The 18,046-nt window shown below is 37.3% G+C and overlaps 1 protein-coding gene across 7 annotated transcripts in view; it reads right to left on the reverse strand.

The window, feature by feature from the left end:
* ZMYND11 (zinc finger MYND-type containing 11) overlaps positions 1-18,046 on the reverse strand; it is a 106,210-nt gene that overhangs the window by 28,465 nt on the left and 59,699 nt on the right. For 4 of the 7 annotated variants that reach the window (XM_038175745.2, XM_072033826.1, XM_005009042.6 and 1 more), the window contains 2 exons: positions 15,186-15,345; positions 1,843-1,887 (listed from right to left, as the gene is read on the reverse strand). In XM_038175745.2, coding sequence (XP_038031673.1) covers positions 1,843-1,887; positions 15,186-15,341 — 201 coding nt within the window. In that variant the 5' untranslated portion in view covers positions 15,342-15,345. The remainder of the gene's footprint in view (positions 1-1,842; positions 1,888-15,185; positions 15,346-18,046) is intronic. The other 3 variants (XM_072033828.1, XM_005009043.6, XM_005009041.6) reach the window with 1 other exon arrangement.

An 18,046-nucleotide genomic window follows, 5' to 3' on the forward strand; every position in this document is an offset into this window, starting at 1 on the left:
ATGGGTTCAGATCTCTGAAAAAATTTACTCCTGCTCTTGACTAAATTATCTTGATAAAAATCTGGCCAAGCTATGTTTAATGTCATGCTGTAAAGGTGGAGTTAGCAATTCCCACCAGTGGCCAGACCAGGCATCTGTGCCATCCCCCCTTTCCCATGGCTGGCAAGTGCTGTCACCTAGGTTGGGGTAAGAAGTGACACGAAGTGGAGCTGCCAGGCCCTTAGGCCGAAGAGCAGCTGTGTCGTGTAACTCGTCTGAGCAGAGCCCCCCACAAATAAATGAGATTTCAGGACAGCCTCAACCCAAATTGCCTACACTAAAGTTTATGCACCATGAATGTTGGGGCAGTAAGATTAGGGAAATAAGAAAAAAAAAAAAAAAAAAACAACAAACCCTTAACCTATGATTTTTAACTCAGAACTTTGCCCTCCTTTGTTGTTCAGATTAACAGTGTAACTTGACTCTTCTACCATTTTTTTTTCTCATTTAATTTTATGTCAATTCTGTATACTTAAGAATGGCAAAACAATACCACTTAATTTGGCTATAAAGAACATATTCTCATTTCACCAAATCTTTCCCCTTCCACAAAGTCCGGTGGCAAAACATGATGGGAATCCTTTCTTTGCAATATTTTAGAAATAACTAAAGATACTGCATTGTAGATGCATTGGAATTCTCTGTAGATTTACAAAAATCAGGATGAAGTATTGCCTTAAAATTCTTTTATATTTAGTGTAATATTTATCTTCTTTATAAAACTACCGAAAAAAAAAATAATCAGATAGCAATAAAAGGCCAATTAAGCAAGAAAGAGAATCAGTTTTGATTAAAGTTGTATCCAGATAAAAATCAAGTTGAGAAAAGCCCAATAGGTTCTGGCTACTGAGGAATTTTACCAAAGAATGAGGATTCCAGCATTTTTTTTTTTATTTGTACTAGTTACTTATTGGTAGATCCCAGATATTCCATTGTTAGGAAATATACTGGCAAAGAGATGTGGAATTTAATAAACATACGGAAATATATTTGCTGGCAAGAAAAATCATGCACTCAAGCCAGAAACCATGACATTAAATAAAACACCAGAAGAAGCTTCCCTCAGTATTCCCACTCCAAAGTTTTGAAAACATCATTATTTCTAAATATAATCACCTAGGATTTTCACGGGAAAGATTTTTAGTTTAATGCAGTATATTTAGTGCGTAAATATATATATATATAAAACATTCATTTATGCAATATATTGGTAAAGTTAATTAAGAAAATAAAAAAGATACATAGCCCTTGTGAGAAGCTATACTATTGACTTCAATAGCAAGGTCAGAGGCATTAATTTTGCTCCAACAGCAGTGTAATGTTACTGCTTCTCTTGGTTTACTTCGGTTTGGATGGGAGGAGAACGTGCTCCCAACAGATTCTTTTGTTATTTTTATTTTTTTTTCATGCAGGAGGTCAGATTCATTAAAATAGCTCAAACTCTGACTGCCAGTGCTCGGGCTAGGCCAGGTCAAAATGCTCCGCCAGCTGCAAACCCGGTTAAGTCTGCATTTACGAAACACACCACCAGGTGTCATCAGCCACTCCGAAAATGACTGATTAAAGGGCAACCATTGTAACAACATCTTGAACTGTAACGTGTGAGTAACCACTTCCAGCCCCCAGGAGAGAGAAAAAAATCAGCAAACTATATACATACATAATGTAGACTAAACTCGGAATTGGAAGTGATGTGGATGATGGTGGTGGTTAATAGAGGAAACTAAGCTATCCTAATGGAAGACAGAAACGTAATAGAAAATATGACAGAATTCAAAACCACATAGTGCAAAAATTGTTCACCTTGTTTTTTGCTGCTGTCTGGGAAAAAGGCTGCATACCGTAGGCCTTTCAAAATAAAAACAAAACAAACTTGTATCTATACTGTGATCCATCCGATTATCAGGATATACACAAGGCTAGAAAGAATTCATGCACAGTGACCAGGAAATCAATCTGTTACTTCTAACATCTGGTTGCAAACATTTCCTCCTGCATTTCTTCAATGCTACCTAATGCTTTACCAAATTTTGTTTCTTTTCAACATCCCATGTACTTACACAATTAAAAGAACCCAGCACCCCATCTTTTGCCCCATATATACACCCACCACCAGACAACTTAAAAATCTTCAAGAATATTCATTATTGTTAATTAAAGCACCCTCTTTGATATATAAATCTGTGTTGGGCATCTCAAAAAGACCCCTGTTTTTAATTTACCGTGTAGGCAGTGACCCCAACAAAACCAAAGCAACGTTTCTTCAGTGCATACGAACAAAAATTAAATTATCGCTTTCTCAACAAGACTCACGGTCCTTATTTTTTTACAAAAGGTGACACATTTTCCCAGGGCCATGCAGAACAAAGGAAGGATCTCCGGCACAGGGGCTCAATTTGCCAGTCTCCTCATTCCCCGAGGAAGGGCAGGGAAAGCCCCTTGGGTCACGGTGCTGGCAGACGAAGGGAATCCTCCGCCGGCAGGAGCCGGCTGCCCAAGCTCAGCTGCACCCAGAGACTGGCTGCAACCCTCTGGAGGGCGCAGATTTGGCAGCAGAGCTGCATAGCTCGGATGTACCAGGAGGCCTTCCCCCTCATTTTACTCAGCTGTCCATCGCATGTGTAGATATATGCATAGCGGGGCAGCAAATGTCTGTTTGGGGGATTGTATTTGATAGCCAAAGAGCTATGCTCTGTTAAGCAGAGTGGGATCTGGCGGTGATATGGGTCACTTGTGGTCACTTGTTCTTTACATTCAGATCAGTCAAACATGGTATCATAAAGGTCACTTTGCGCTGACATGAACAGCAGTTGAAATTTCTCAGCAACACGAATGAAGCAATGCAACAATTCTGAAATACAGCTTAATTGATGACTGACACATAAGCTTACTTTTCTGTGATTTGTCTTAAGTTGGTTGTCTTAAAGCAAATACATAAATTAATTCTGGAAATACAGAAAAATAACACGGGACAGAAAATGTCAGGCTATCCAGAACATTTGACAATTTAAATACAGATAAACCCAACAGAAAAGAATGAATCATCATGTCGTAGCCTTTACTGTAAAATAAAATATATAGTTGTTGTCAAGGAAAAGAATAATTTTAGTGCATAAAGAAAATGTCCATTATAATGCAAATGTACATGGAAAAGAAATGCTTACTCATTAGTAATGGAGATTTACTTAGCTGTAATTGAAATAGGGAATCTGTATGTTGGAGAATGTGACAATCTGCTGTACAATTAGCATACCATTAAGTAGGAGATGTGAAGCACATACTGACAGTGAAATTAACAATAACTTAGAGGTCACAACTGGAACAATTAGGTCACTCCCATACCTTACCAAGCCCGTAATTATTGAAGAAAAAAAGAAAAAAAAAGTAAAAACAAACAGTACATTTTTATTTTCCTATAATTTATAAGTAGTCATAGCACATGAAAACAATATAACCTCCTCTTTAGATTCTGTCTAAAAGGACCACTTTGCCTTTTTATAATGCATATGCCATTAACATAACTCATTTCTTACCTGTTAATCTGTTTTCTCCAAGTCCCTTAATGGTAGCCCAGATACTCGGTAATAAGTCACTCTACTATCAGGTGGAGAGAGGAAAAGGGAGGGGGAAAAAGGCAAAACTATTCTTGAAACTCCCCTTTATGGGGATTTGCTGGTTTCACACTGTTGAACTAGATTTCCCAAGCCATCCAAATTATGGCTATCCTTTGGACCCAAACAGTAAGCTAAAAAAAAAAAGGGGGTCACATAGATGGGAAAAACAATTATAAGTCAGTTACTTCTTTGGCGCAATCATGTTTATTTATGAATAACATACATACAGTTCTGTTGTCCTAAATTCAGTATGACGCAAACGAAGAAAAGCACTTCCCATGGAGCTCATGGTTCCCAGCCTTTTCCTGTGTGGCACTGTGTCCCATAGCACTCTTTCAACTTTTTTTTTTCCGGGTGTTCTGTTTCATGTGCTTCTTCAGAGTTTCTTTGCTGCTTACCTATGTGCTGCTGTGGTGTTTCTCAGTAACTCTCATACACACTCGTGCACACACAGCTCCTTTCAGATCACTGCGTTTTTATTCAGACCTACCTGTGTGCAAAGTCCTGGTCAGCCCTGTAGTGTCTGTGCTTGAAACAGTCCCTACAGCTCCCGCTGTCCAACTAATAAAGAACTTAAAACAGCTTTTTTAACATTTAGTCTAGAGGAAGAGTATTAGCGGATACACTGCAAGATTTCACCCAGACTGTATCATAACATCACTTTTGGTCTGTCACAGTACAGGAATCTAGAATGGCAACAAGGTCCACGCCAGCAGAAAGAAGTCATTACCAAAATAAAACCTATTCGAAAATAGTAGCATGCTATATTTATTTAAAGACATTTTAAAATCGCCAATCCAAAACTTTAGTGGAATCTTTTCCTGATTATTTTGTAACTTTTTCAAACTAGTAAGAATCTCAATGAATGAGTTCCTACAGTTCCTCTGACATCTAATGAGATAATTGGGCCATGCTCAATTTAAAGACGTTATTCCTGAGGCAAATGTTCTGGATTCAGTTTCTTCAGGGGTATTTCATGATTCAGGAACAGTCACAAGGAATGCTTCTTTCCTTTGATTCCTTCAGCTAAGAGAGAAGCTTTTAGAGTTTTGGATTCTGCTGTTCATGTCTCTTAGTTGGCTTTCAGTAACTCTTCATCAGAATCAAACAGAAGTTGACTACCAGTCTGTATCAAGTAGACAGATAGATCAAAGGAAATGCCTCCCACAAGGACTACACATTCCTTTCTCACATCTTGCATTTTGCAACCTATATCCATCATCATCTGCTGCTGGGAAGAACTTCCTATCTTCTGTACTTAATCTTTCATATTTCAAACTTCCTGAGGCAAATGGAAAGCCTTTGTTATGATAGCAAGAGCTGGTACTGCATTCTAGCATGTATATGTCTACTATACCATCACTCAATCAAACTTTTCTTCACTCAATCCTCTCTGTAAGAGGTCCCAAGGCATGTTGCACCTGTGCACCCATTCACTTTAAACAAAACCCCACAGCAATAGCTATTTCTAAACAATTTTTCCATTGTTAATCTACCAATTCCTTTCTGTCTTTTTTCAGGCAGCATCTGAGCTTTTCCCATCCAAGCTTTTTGACTACACATGAGCTTTGTATGGGTAATCGTTAAAACTTTGCAGTGCATTTTTCAGTCTTGATGATTCACAAATGTAATAAACTACTTTAGGTAGCACTATCTACAGCACTCCTGTCCTCCAGTACAAAACCTGAAGGAAATGCATCTTACTTATACGTTTGCTCTAAACAGCTACTACACGCTTAAATTATTGGTCTGTGCATCGACACTTCTCTCAGAGCATAAATATCTGAATCTGTCCCATACTAAAGCACTCTGAAAGGGGTGCAGACAAGAGCAGGTGCAAGAGCCCTTAAGGACTGTGGAAATGCTAAATAAACCATGCTCAACCTTGTAGTGTCTCCCACTATCCACTGGTTTTGCACTGCTGTTGAACTTCCAAGTGACTGCTCTGTAATAAAAGGTTTACAAAATGTGCTTGTTCATCTATGGAGCTGGATGAGGATCCGTACTCCTTCCTTCAGAGGAAGACTAGCAGTTATGCACCTAGTACAAGCACAGTTTCCTCTTTTTTAAGCATGCTGTATCTCACTGGGTATAGTCCCCAGTAAGAAATCATACCACGAATCACTAGCAGATACCTTGGTTTTCAGGCAGACAGTACAGTGCATTAAATGCTACCTGGGTCTAACAAACACAAGGCATCATGGAGCACCATTCCCATTGTTTTCAAACACAGTGGAGACACTGCATATGTTTTTCTCCACAGGTCCTAGCCTGCTGTGAGGTCAGTCTTCCTCCTGCCCTTTGGGTCAGCCTTCTCTTCATGACACAACATCCTCAGCTCCATCTATTTCTCGGCAAGCAAGAATCCTCCTGTAAACCTGCATTCAGTACCCCACTGAATCTGCTCTTCTCTTTTCTTCATCACAACGACGGGTAAGGCTCAGAACTGAAGAAGGCAAGATTAATTGCTTGATGGCTCAGAGGACTTATCCATCTCTGCAGCAGGTAAATAGCGAGCTAGCTGTTTAATAAAGTATTTCCCTTTTATCATTGCTGTACAGGATCCATACTTGATCAGGATGATGGCTTTACAAAGATAAAGCTTCTTAGATATCCCATGTTTTACATGTAACGTTAGAGTAAATTCAGCATCAAAGTAAGCTCATTTTCTCCCTAGCAGTTTCCTTGTATATACGTATTTACTAAACACATTGGCTCCTGTTTTGCTTGGTATTTTTTTCCTGCTGCTTTTGCTCATCAGAAGTGCTCAGCAAATAAGCAAGCATCCATCTCTCCTTCAAAGCCAAAAAGATGTCAGCAGCTAGAATCCCTTTATGAAAATTGTTTCACTTTATCTTCTCCTTCCTTTTCTAAAACCTTACTGCAGCAAGTAGCTACAATGATCTGTGCTTTTACAGACAGGATAATCTGTCCATTGCAAATCAGTTGCCTTTTTATAGATCCTCTCCTTTGATGACCTGGGCTTCATCTTTAAAATGGATTTCCACAAACTGACTTTGCAGGACGCTTTGTGGTATTCATTACTTACACTTTATCACAAAAAGAAATCCAAAGCAATAATGACTTCATATGTCCTCACAACTACCTAGACATCTTGCTTAACCTCAAGTACTTTATTTATTTATTATGGCTCATTTTACACGGATTTTCAGAATATCAGCCAACAACTAATTTGTTCCATTATTTTTAATTTATCTCACTTTAGAAATCATTTTTATCCTGAAAAGAGCATAAAATCATCAGTCAGGAGACAGACCAAAATCTCTTTCTCCGTAATATGTATTAAACACAGATGCATTTATAGGCTCATGATAATCCATTTTCATTTTCTTCACTGATAACTGCTTCCAGTTCTGATGCACACATGCAAGAAGACTCAGGTTCTGCAGTGAATTCCAGAGCCTCTCCATACTCTTTTGGCTTTCCTTCATTGAGCTTAATCTGCAAGCCCAAGTTTGTCTAATTAATTTATTGCCAGTTTGTCTTAGAAGTCTTCTGTTTCTGGCATGAAACCACCAAAGTCTTTTCTGGATTCCTGCCACGACAGGTAGATTTTTATTCCCTCTCCTACCTTGTAGTTAGGTTCTGGCCAGTTCAAGGTGATTGGCTCCAAAGTACAGAGCCAGTCTCTAACTCCCAGAGCTAACGAAGAAGGGAACTTTTTCTAAGAAGTATAGTAGCATGCCAGCAGCCAAAACAACTGCTAAAATCCCTCTGTGTTTATCTTCTCAGCCTATAAGCTGTGTTCCTGAAGCAATGAATAAATCTCAGTTTCCCTCCCCAGAAGATCACGTTTGGGTAGCAGTAGTATCCATTATTTGAGGTGAGGCAATGCAAGCATTCTCCTCCAGGATATTAGAAAGAGAATATGATCTTAAATGAAAATACTTTTTTCCTTCTTCGTGTTCCAAGTGAGTTCAAGGTTAATAGAAACTTGCAACTTATCTGCTCAGAAACTGGATTCACTTCTGCTATTAATGTCACCATTTTTTACTTAGGTTGAACCAAGAGGAGGTTTGTAGGCTATTTTCATTAGGGAGATAAATCAGTGATGGAGTGAAGTATTTATTAGGTGCAGTGCCTTTTATTTCCACATTATGTATGTGACGGTTTTGTTCCCTTTAGACACAGGATGAATCCAGATCAGGAAAAAAGAAACAAAAAAACAAAAAAACAAAAAACAATTGCTATTTCCTTGTAGTTCCAAGTCTCTTTTCAAGAAGCACTGTGCACAAAAGGGCTTGCCCTCCACTCTTCTTTCTTAGCATATGTTTACATCGCTTTCCTGGCCATATCTTCTCCATGAGATTTTGTAGTGTTTTTCCAGTTGATGTTTCTGCACACACAGTTTCCTCAAACAATGGTCCAACCTTTTTTATCTGAACCAGCAACAAAACTTCCTACACAACTCGCTTAAACCTCCAACTTCTTGTCTTTTTCCCCTGTGCCATAGGTGTGGCTGGTACGGCTCCAGCTGTCAGTGATATGAAAGAATGAGGTCTGCATTTATTGTGAATGAAGCATGAATGTTAATAAGTTAATCAGCTTCAACAAAGCTTCATTCAGTGACCAGCATGGCATCACAAGAACCAAAGTAACTGCCAGAGATGCACAGCATTTTGCATCCACAAACTGAATGAAAACAATGCTACCACGTCAGGGTTGGCACAAAAGAAGTGAAAACAGCAACAACAACAAACAAACGAAGAAACAAAAACCCACAAAATGCATATTTTCAGAACACGCTCAAGATGGGCTGGTCTATGTCATCTAATCCATTAAAATTGTTTGAGTCCCATGGGGGAAGCATTACGTGGACTAGTGTGACTAGTCTGCTTCAAACCTGTAAGCAAATTACCATTCTCCTAAACACCCTTTCAGGCAGCAAAAGCATTTTGTGAAATCTGTGAACAACAACATCAGTATCTCAACTACAGCACAGTGACTGAAAACCTTAAAGAAGAAGACAGCATTAGATTGACTGAATTTTTAACAGTCAAGTTGGTAAAGCTGGGAGATGCGAGCGAAGATACTGATGGGATTGTTCCACCAGTTTAAAAGAAGTATCATCTCTTAGCTATGCAATAAAGTGGACTCTTATAGTGTTGTCTTTCGTAGAGGGAAGATCCTCAAACAATGCGAACTTCTGCACTGACATTCAGTAGGTACAGGTACTCTTTTTAGGGGATGAAAAGTAAGGAGGGTTTGGAGGGAAGATGAGTGGAGGGAAGAAATACTCCTGAATGCATGGGAAAAGGAAAATAAAGTTGGAAAATAATCGTTCATGATTCTTAACCTGTCTGGGGAAAGAAAAGCCACTGAAAAGACAGTGAGGCCATTCTCATGAGTTGCATGCTAACAGTCCTAATGCAAAGACAAAAGAGGGTCTTGGCTTCAACACAGCAAGAGTGTAATAATATTTCTCATCCATGAGGTGGGACTTCTGAGTTCTAATTTGCTTCTCAAAGACAAAATAGTCCATGCTTTGATGACTTGAAAAAATTTGTTTTTCTGAACTTTTACAAATGCACACCGGGATATTACACTAGTGGACACTTATTTTTGGCTCAGTAATAAGCAGAATTTTACGCTAGTGCACTTTATGATAATAATTTCCTAGAAAAATCATTTGCTTTTAGTGCACAATGATTGATATGATGCTGTTCTCTTGGCAAAGTAAGCTCTGAGTGATGGGACCTTAAGCGGATGAAAAGACAGCAAAGAAAGAGTCAAAGACCCCCAGATGCTCATTTCCCTTGAGTGCCCTTGTGTGACCATACTGATAGGTGCCCTGAGCCTCAAAGCCTCCTCATACTTTCCCTGAGCTGTTGAATGAGAGATGGAAGCCAGTCTGGACTTTTGTCTCCCAAAAGTACCTTCATTAACTCTTTGGATCAGTGAATAGCAGATGTAAAGAACACTGGTTTTTTCAAAATAACTAAGAATCTGTCTGGAAAGTTCCAGCCTGGAAAATCCCCAGTTGGTTACAACATGAGAGGAACAATAACTGTCATGGTTTGGTCTGCGTTTGGCTTTGGATCAGTGAATTCATACAGGACTTCACATTCAAGGCAATACAGACGGAGAAGACAAATAGATGTTTATAGATGTTTTTTTAAAACATTGAAGAAAATTTTTCTTCATTTGGTATGACATGTTCTTCCTCTTTGTGCTCTCTAGTAGTAAGAGCATTCGTGATGAAACCACTGGCTGTCACTATTGCTGTTTCATATTATCCTTCTGCCCCTAACTGAAATGAATGGGATGCACATTAAAATCATTCCTCAGCCTAGTTAGTTAGAAGCCCCCGGCTTGCTAGCAATAACTGGTAGCTATGTAGTTGGGTTTTTTTGTTTGAAATTTAAAATGGATTTGATGCTGTAAAAGATTGAAACCCTCACAGTGACCACTCTTAAGCTTTTCACAATTATCTTCATATTTATGGAGAGACTCAAGATGACATAGCCAGTTCAAAACAGCTTCTGGCTACCTAGCATAGAAAAATCAATACAATTACAAAAGCAATTAAGCATAGCGAGTAAGAAACCCAGACATTGCTCAATCTAAAGCAATTTACATTAACACAAACATAACAAACAAAATACTCCTTTCCTGTAGATTGATCCTAGCAAAAATGAAGCGGCAGCACATCATATCACAATAATAACTGAGTGTGTGCCTAGGGTTAACAAAATAACCTACAAAACTCACGGTGTTGGCAGTGGGTTACAACAAAGGTTAAAATGATGGTAAAGCAGACAGTGTGAAGAGATGGATTATTTAGACAGACTCGAGACTTGAACGTATCCGGAGTTACATGGAGCAAGCACCAGTACTTTCTAAATACAAAATATCAGAAAATCCCCAGTATGAGTTGGCAAGTTCTGAATACAGGACTGGGGAAAATCACATTCTTCTAAGGTTTTCTTCAAACAGGATAGCAAGCAAACTGCCCTTCCAAATAGCATGTTCTTACACTAAACTAAAAAACCTTTACAGGGGAAGAATTGGAGAGACAACAATTTAGAGATTCAGAGAGGACCAAGTGCACAGAAAAATAATTGCTACTAAAGCCCAAAGTCAGACTTAACTGGCCACAAGAGTTGCTGGCTCTTTCCATAAGCAATCATTTAAATGATCAGAAAATAGACCTCTATAAAAGAGTGATCTGTCAAAAACATGACTACCTTAGATTTATTTTGGCAGTGAAGAAACAGCTCCAAGTGCCTTAACTAAGCGTGAAGCCTTGCTCTTCACATCTCAGTAGAGAATTTGGCCACTATGAACTTTAAACCACAGCAGTGCTATGAGGTATGTTGCATTCAAATGCAAACAATGGAACTTGTGTTACTAACGGATCTCCATTTTAGAAGAACACAATATTGTCTGGCTTTATGAACACGTGTAAATTGAAATTATACATTCATAATGCCTCTCGCTGGGTCACTGCAGTTTTATGACTTTAATCATGAGGAGAAGAATTAGCACATTAAATGCTGAAAATAGCTCCATGCACACTGTCTGTAGAAAAATCAAAAATATGTAAATGAGTAAGACATACCAACACTAAGAACTATAGCTTATCCCCCATAAAGCTACATGGCATTGGTGCTTTAATTCAATTTCTTTCATTAGGATTAGACTGACCACTATTTTACAAAGATAGAAGTACATAAAAATCATGGCATGACTAAAAACATAAATGAATAGGTAAGGACATTCATTACTATTTTCTTCAACAACTACACTCCCCTTGTATTTATCATTGCATTGACAACATCATTAACAACACTCATTTGCATTTTTTTTCCTAAACCCATAGAGCAAAGAGATCATTTCTTTTTTGTTCAAAATAAGTAACACTTCCAAATTCCAAAAGTTCTGTGAGAAATAGAAATAAAGCTTTTAAAAAGGAAAAGTAAATGTCCATTACCAGATTTCAGGACTGACATTTTCCTTGCAAGGCAAGAAGCTGCAGAGATTTTGTTGAATTGCATAATAATGTCATTGACAAACAGTGAAAATGCAAAATTACTAACTAAAATGCTGGATAACAATGGAAAATAATTTCTTCTCTCATTTATTTTGTGTCAAATGCATTAATCATCTGCAAGATGAGAAAGCCTGTAAGATGAGAACACATTTTGAAAATTTGCAAAACATCTGTACAGATGGTAAATGAGCAAACAAAATGAATACCTGCACAAGCCCAGGAAGTAAAGTATTTGCAGCAAAATTCTTGCATAGCTACCAAAACTTCAATATTTGTTGGCATATAGTATGTTTGGCAACTGACTCCATACATTAAATTAGTTTTAGTAACATCTATAAAAATCTCTCTCCTATATATGTCTGAGAGAAAAAGAGGACAATTTTATGTCATTTTAAATCTGATCATTCTTTGTTTCCAGTTCTTCAGAACATTCATTTCATGACTGGCCCTTTTGAAAGGGCCTCCTCCTGATGCCCCCAAACGGTTTAATCTTTGCACATCAGCTAGCTCTTTTGTATGACATGTCTGAGTACAGGATACTTTGCTTCTTCTTCGCTTTTTTTTAAACCACAGCTTCTTCAACATATTGATAGAACAATGATAACAAAATAGCATTTTTTTTAACACTTCCTCTGAAGGCTGAAAGTTACCCTGTCAGAGATCATGTCCTCACTGCATAAATCTATCATTATGTCAACCTACTGGATAGGGGCAAATGTTTGGAAATACATAAGCAACCACCACAAACTATTTAATGAATCTTTCCCGAACAAAGCAGTGCTTTCATAATCCAGATGCTTTTAATTATTGTTACCATTGAGCAATCAATCCACAGTCCTTATTAAAACCTTAAAACCAGTACTTTCAGGCCTTGTGGCAGCCTGTAGTCAGGTACCTACATAAATGAAGCAGGTGCTCAGCGGTACCTGAAGACCAGACAACTCATTCATTTATTTAAATATGGATTTAAAATGATAAGATTAAGGTCCAAAACTTTGAAAATTTAAAAAATAAATTATTTTTTTTTTTTAAAAAGCAAACCATCAAGCAAATATTCAGATAAAAAGTGTCTAGGGAGGAACATGAAGAATGTCTCCCTTTGCTAACTCCTTGAAACAGGTGGTTCTTAGTGCTATTCATTGAGCATGGTGCCAGAAAACGAGCTAAAATCCACTGGCATTTTTTGCACTGATGTGGGGGATCAGTCCTCCAGTCTTTCATTTTATGAGCTTTCGAAGTTTTTGTAGTACCAGCCAAACTGAGTTTGCCAACTGGGTCAAGGATTTGTCTGTAATTGCTGAAATTTGCTGAGTCTGAAGTCACTGTTCAAACATTACAGACGTATTTCAGAGTTCCATCTCCTACAAGTGGATCTCTGAAAACAATCCCATGTGTTTATCCTCACTGAAATGTAACTTTAGTTTATGGTTCAACTGTCATTAGCACCAGATCTGGATTACACAACTACAAATTGCATCTTGACCCAGTGCAGAGCACATCTAACACTACCCAGTTTGTCCAATGTAGAGAACATACCAAAAATCATCGTTTTGTGCCAATTATTGCAGAATGGAAAATACCTGATCTGATGTCAATGACACTTTGTTGCTCGTTAAAAATGTTTGAATAAAAGACCAAACAGAATGATTTAAAACCAAGTCAATACATTTTGCTTGATGCATCTGCAGTGTTTTGATTCAGTATTAGGATCAAGAAGTTGGAAGGTGGGTACTGTTGAAACATGGCCTGCATTGGAACATGGTTCCTACTAACACATAAAGCTGTTAAGTCAAGTGTGCACTGGTGTTCTGAACAACTGAGATGGCCATCAGATGTATGGACACAGCATGACCCATCAGGGCTTAGCAGTCATGCTGTAAATACAGACAACATTTCTAACCAAAATTCTATTCATAACATGATTAAAGTTAAATCAAAGACAACTTTTTTCATTCTGAGATAAAATAATGACTTAATTCCAATGGGTCACCAGGAATTTATACACTGATTATCTTGTAAGTTTTGTTAGATAAATGTTGCTTGTAAATATTAGGGGTATTTTTTGAATGACTCTGAGAACTGGCCACTGTGAGGCATTTTGATTCTTTTTCTTTTTTTTTTTTTTTTTTTTTTTTGTCTTAGTAATAGAGGAAACAAAAACTTTGAATACTTGAGATAACTGCAGATCTCAGATTGTATCATGTTGAGTCTACACAATTAACATCACCTCTAAACAGATAAAACTGACATAAATACCTAGAAGAGCTAAGCTGGGATGTTTACTCCCAGGGAGAATTGCAAAAACAAAACTAAATACACCTTGGAAGCTCCCTTGAGGATTTCTAATGAAATTAGAACGGAAATCTTAATAGGGACATAATGTCTATATTGCAATACTTCAAATTAGTACAACTGGGATAATTTTAAACATAATGCTTGCTATTATGGATACTTTATATTTCTCTCACTTTAGAAGAAATAATAATCTACTGTTTCCCTTTCAGGATCTTATTGATGGCTTCAATACTGCAAAGAATCTTTCAGTGCCTTTTAATTTTCCTGCAGACTTTTTCTGTTCTTCTTCAACATTTTGGTTATTATCTATGTCTGGACATTGTTGTCCGTTTCACCAGTATTTAATACAGTTTATATTCCAAAGCAACAGTTCCTAGTTCAAGTATTTTAAAGCTTTGCTGAACTGTTTTTTATTTGGAAAACATGATCTGGTAAATACAGAGAGCAGGTTTCTGAACACAGCAAAATAATTGTGCAATTTTTGTTCCTTGTCTATCAGACTAGTCTCAGCACTGTAAGTATGTTCAACTTAGCTATGTAGGGACTGAGAAAAAAATGCTTTTCTTCCCTATACATAACTTTCAACTGTAGAACTGGATTTCAAAATTTATTTTACATATCCAGCGGAACAATGTCTGAATGCCTGTAACTAATTTACTATGAAAATTATTCCTGAATGAATGCCCTGGTGTTTCCAGATATCTGTAAAACACATCTTCTTGTGTGTGTTTATATATAACAAAATGTACAACATTTTGTGGTACTTTCAAAAGGGAGTAATATTGAAACTTTTGAAAGTGAATACTTTTGAAATGGAGTATTTTTTCCTTCCTCAGATTCAGATTAAAGCAATATTAATCAGAAATTCTTCATTTGATCTCTTTTAAAACATACCATCTTTGGGATTCAAGGACGTCTGAGGATTTCAAGTAATACCAATAGCATTACGTATACTATCTTCCTATACAACTGTAGAAGAGGTAACACTACATAAATTAGGCATGACTGAGCAAAAGACTTTGACGGTTTTTCACAGCAGAAAACTCAAATTTGAGAAGAGCTCCTATGGAACAGAAAAGGTTAAAAAGGTTTAAGAGTGCATTACTTCCCTGTTCACAAGCATCAACACAGCATCTATAAATAACTTCAAATAGAAATTAAAACAAGTTTCATGCTAAGATATCAGAAATCGTGATCTATTTTCTCAAAGACTTTATACTCACAATCTCATCTCCTGGCAACCAATATCCTTCTTGTTCAATACCAGCTTTTGACCCTTTACACCCCACCGTCAGGGTTTCAACAATAAGACCATCTTTGACTGCTAAACTCAGCTGACGTGTGGTTTCTTTTGGATGCATACCATGGACTCGAGACATATACCTGCACACAAAGCACAAAAGTCCTTAACTGTTAGCATTAGGTTATAAAATACATCAGCAAATAAATACTCTTTTTAAATTATGTAAAATTGCACGCATTCTAAGTTTTAGGTTGTTTATATACCATCAATATTTATATAATTTACCCTATCATTCAAAATCATCTTTTCTTCCCCTTGAGGTTATGATGTACACATTTACAGGATTTCACTGCAATATAGTCTTCTACAGAGAAAATGATCAGACTCCAAAATTGACATGCATGCTGCTTGGACTTGTCTTTGCTGAACTTCCACCTACATTTGCACCCTTAAGGAGACTCCTTTAAATTCATTGAAACTTCTGTAATATTTGCATACCATGCTATATCCTATAGCACACACATTATAGAATGAGCCTGGAGATGTGCCAATAAATCTATGACGTGACTGTGAGTACAACGCATTTATAAAGAATGTGAAATTCATGCATCTTGTATGAAAACCAACAGCTAGAGTTACAGTACTAGGTGTTTTTTCTCCTTTTCTTGAGACAACTACAGTGACCACACTATGATGAACTCCACTGCTGAGAGCAAAACATACGTAGCCTAACGTTTGTATATACATGAGGTTCAGTTGCAAAATGTTGGCCTTTACCCAATATAATTTGTTGCTTCTAGACCAACACAAAATATTTACTTGGAATAAACAATCTAAAACGATTTTCCCTCAACAAAAAGCAGCCTTCCTGTTTTAAGATCATTATACTTTATACATTTTTAGCAGAATCCCAAGAACATCTTTGAGTCACTACACATGGAGAAGTAAAGAGAGCTGTGATCGCACGCAATCGGCAGGTAAGTGAATTGACTAGGTCCTGACTTGGAATCAATTGCAAATATCTGTTTTGTGAACATATTTTTGTGAACATATTTTTCTAGTTATATCTCTCTTACAGTTACAGAGGTAGCTGAATTTCTCTTCTTTTTGTGGTTTCTCTAGGTGCTCTGTCTTTACCTATCTCCTAGCAAAGAAATCTGTATTTGCCTGCTTTAAGACAAAGCTATCAGCTAAGTATCCTCTGCTCCATGGTTGACAACGAATTCCAGCAACCATAATTCTTTTGTGACTGTCATCACCACCATCTTCACAAAAAAAAATACATTTATTTAATATCAGGAGTAAATCTGAGGAAAACTTTATTTGAAGCAGAAGCATTGAATGAAAAAAAAAAAAAAAAAAAAAAAAACCACGAGTTATATCAGTTCAGATTTTTACTTTTTTAGTAACAGGGCTGACAGGAACCGTTAATGCCTTAGAGTTATAAACTCACAAAAAGGGATGAAGACCACCCTCATGGTCAACCCTCCAATCAACCCTTCTCTTTGAGGACATGTTATTTTCTATCTTGTTATTCTAGTCCTGCATTTTCTCTCAAGCTTTGCTCCCAACTGGTTTACTCTGCTTTATTTATTTATTTATTATTTTTTTTCTCTAAAGGAAACAAAATGCATATAATCATATTACAAATTTCTGTTTGAGCAAAGTATATGTTTGTGTAGCAAATCACACAATAATCAGAGCAACACGGGGCATTTGATAAATTGCTGTACAGTATCAGAGGCATTTAAGTAAATGTAGCATATTGTAGGACCTTGGGAGGTTTTTTAGTGTAAAAACCTTTGGAGACAGATGCTACCAATTACTTCACATGCTTTCAAAATATCTACATGCTTTCAAAATATCTACCACAACGTGGTCCAAGTCTGTTTGGTTTCTACGTGTTGCCACTACACAAAATGTAAGTAATAATAAAAGAGAGAAATAAAGAACAGCAGTGCAAGTCTGTGATCCAAGCTAATACACGTGAATCTTATGCTGGCTACCAACAAGGATCCCAGGCCAAGCAATGACTTAGATGCCAGGCACAGCACTTCAGCTCTGTATCATGCTGGGCTGATGCTCACCTGCCCAACCTGATCACTCTCTGCTTCTGTAGAAATCGAAACTCAACAAGAGAACCTGTTCAAGTGGTATTAAACATCATAAATGAGTTTTCCAAGGTCTCCAAATTCCAAGGAAGGCTTAACCAGGCAGAGACTCAAACCTATTATTTCACTTTCAAATACTGTGCAAGTGAACACCATCAGTATGCTGAGAAATACAGCGCTGAAGCTTCCAAACTGCCTGAAATAATGAGAAAAACTCAACTGTTTATATATTCATGTTACATGCATTTCATGTGTGCGCATACACACACCTATTTATGCAAATACAAGCAAGGAGATCTTTGAAGTGAAAATTATCTTTGTCAATGTTTGCTAACTTTTGGATTTTGAGCACATTTCCATTTTAACATTGGATTAATAACTTCCCGATCAGAACCACAGCACTCTTGTCTTCTGCAGTTTCTTCAAGTCTTTAATAGTTCTCAAAACACAGCACATGGATGCTGTCATTGTCCCCATTTTACTGATGGTAGAAAATCAGCCACTTAGCAAAGAAGTGATTTCCCTACAGCTCTACAGCAGGCTGCAAAAGTTGTGGGAACAGAAATCCAGTCTTAACCGAGTGCATCCTGCCGAAGAGACCACTTATTTTGCATAGCAACACCCATAGTTGCAGGACCACGACCCAGTAAACTTCTTGAATGTAAGCAACATGTTTTGTGATACTTCTCATTCGCATTCCTGAACAGGCAGACATACAACACAGAACAAA

Source organism: Anas platyrhynchos, chromosome 2 (genome assembly GCF_047663525.1).
Source record: "Anas platyrhynchos isolate ZD024472 breed Pekin duck chromosome 2, IASCAAS_PekinDuck_T2T, whole genome shotgun sequence".
NCBI classification, from domain to species: domain Eukaryota; kingdom Metazoa; phylum Chordata; class Aves; order Anseriformes; family Anatidae; genus Anas; species Anas platyrhynchos.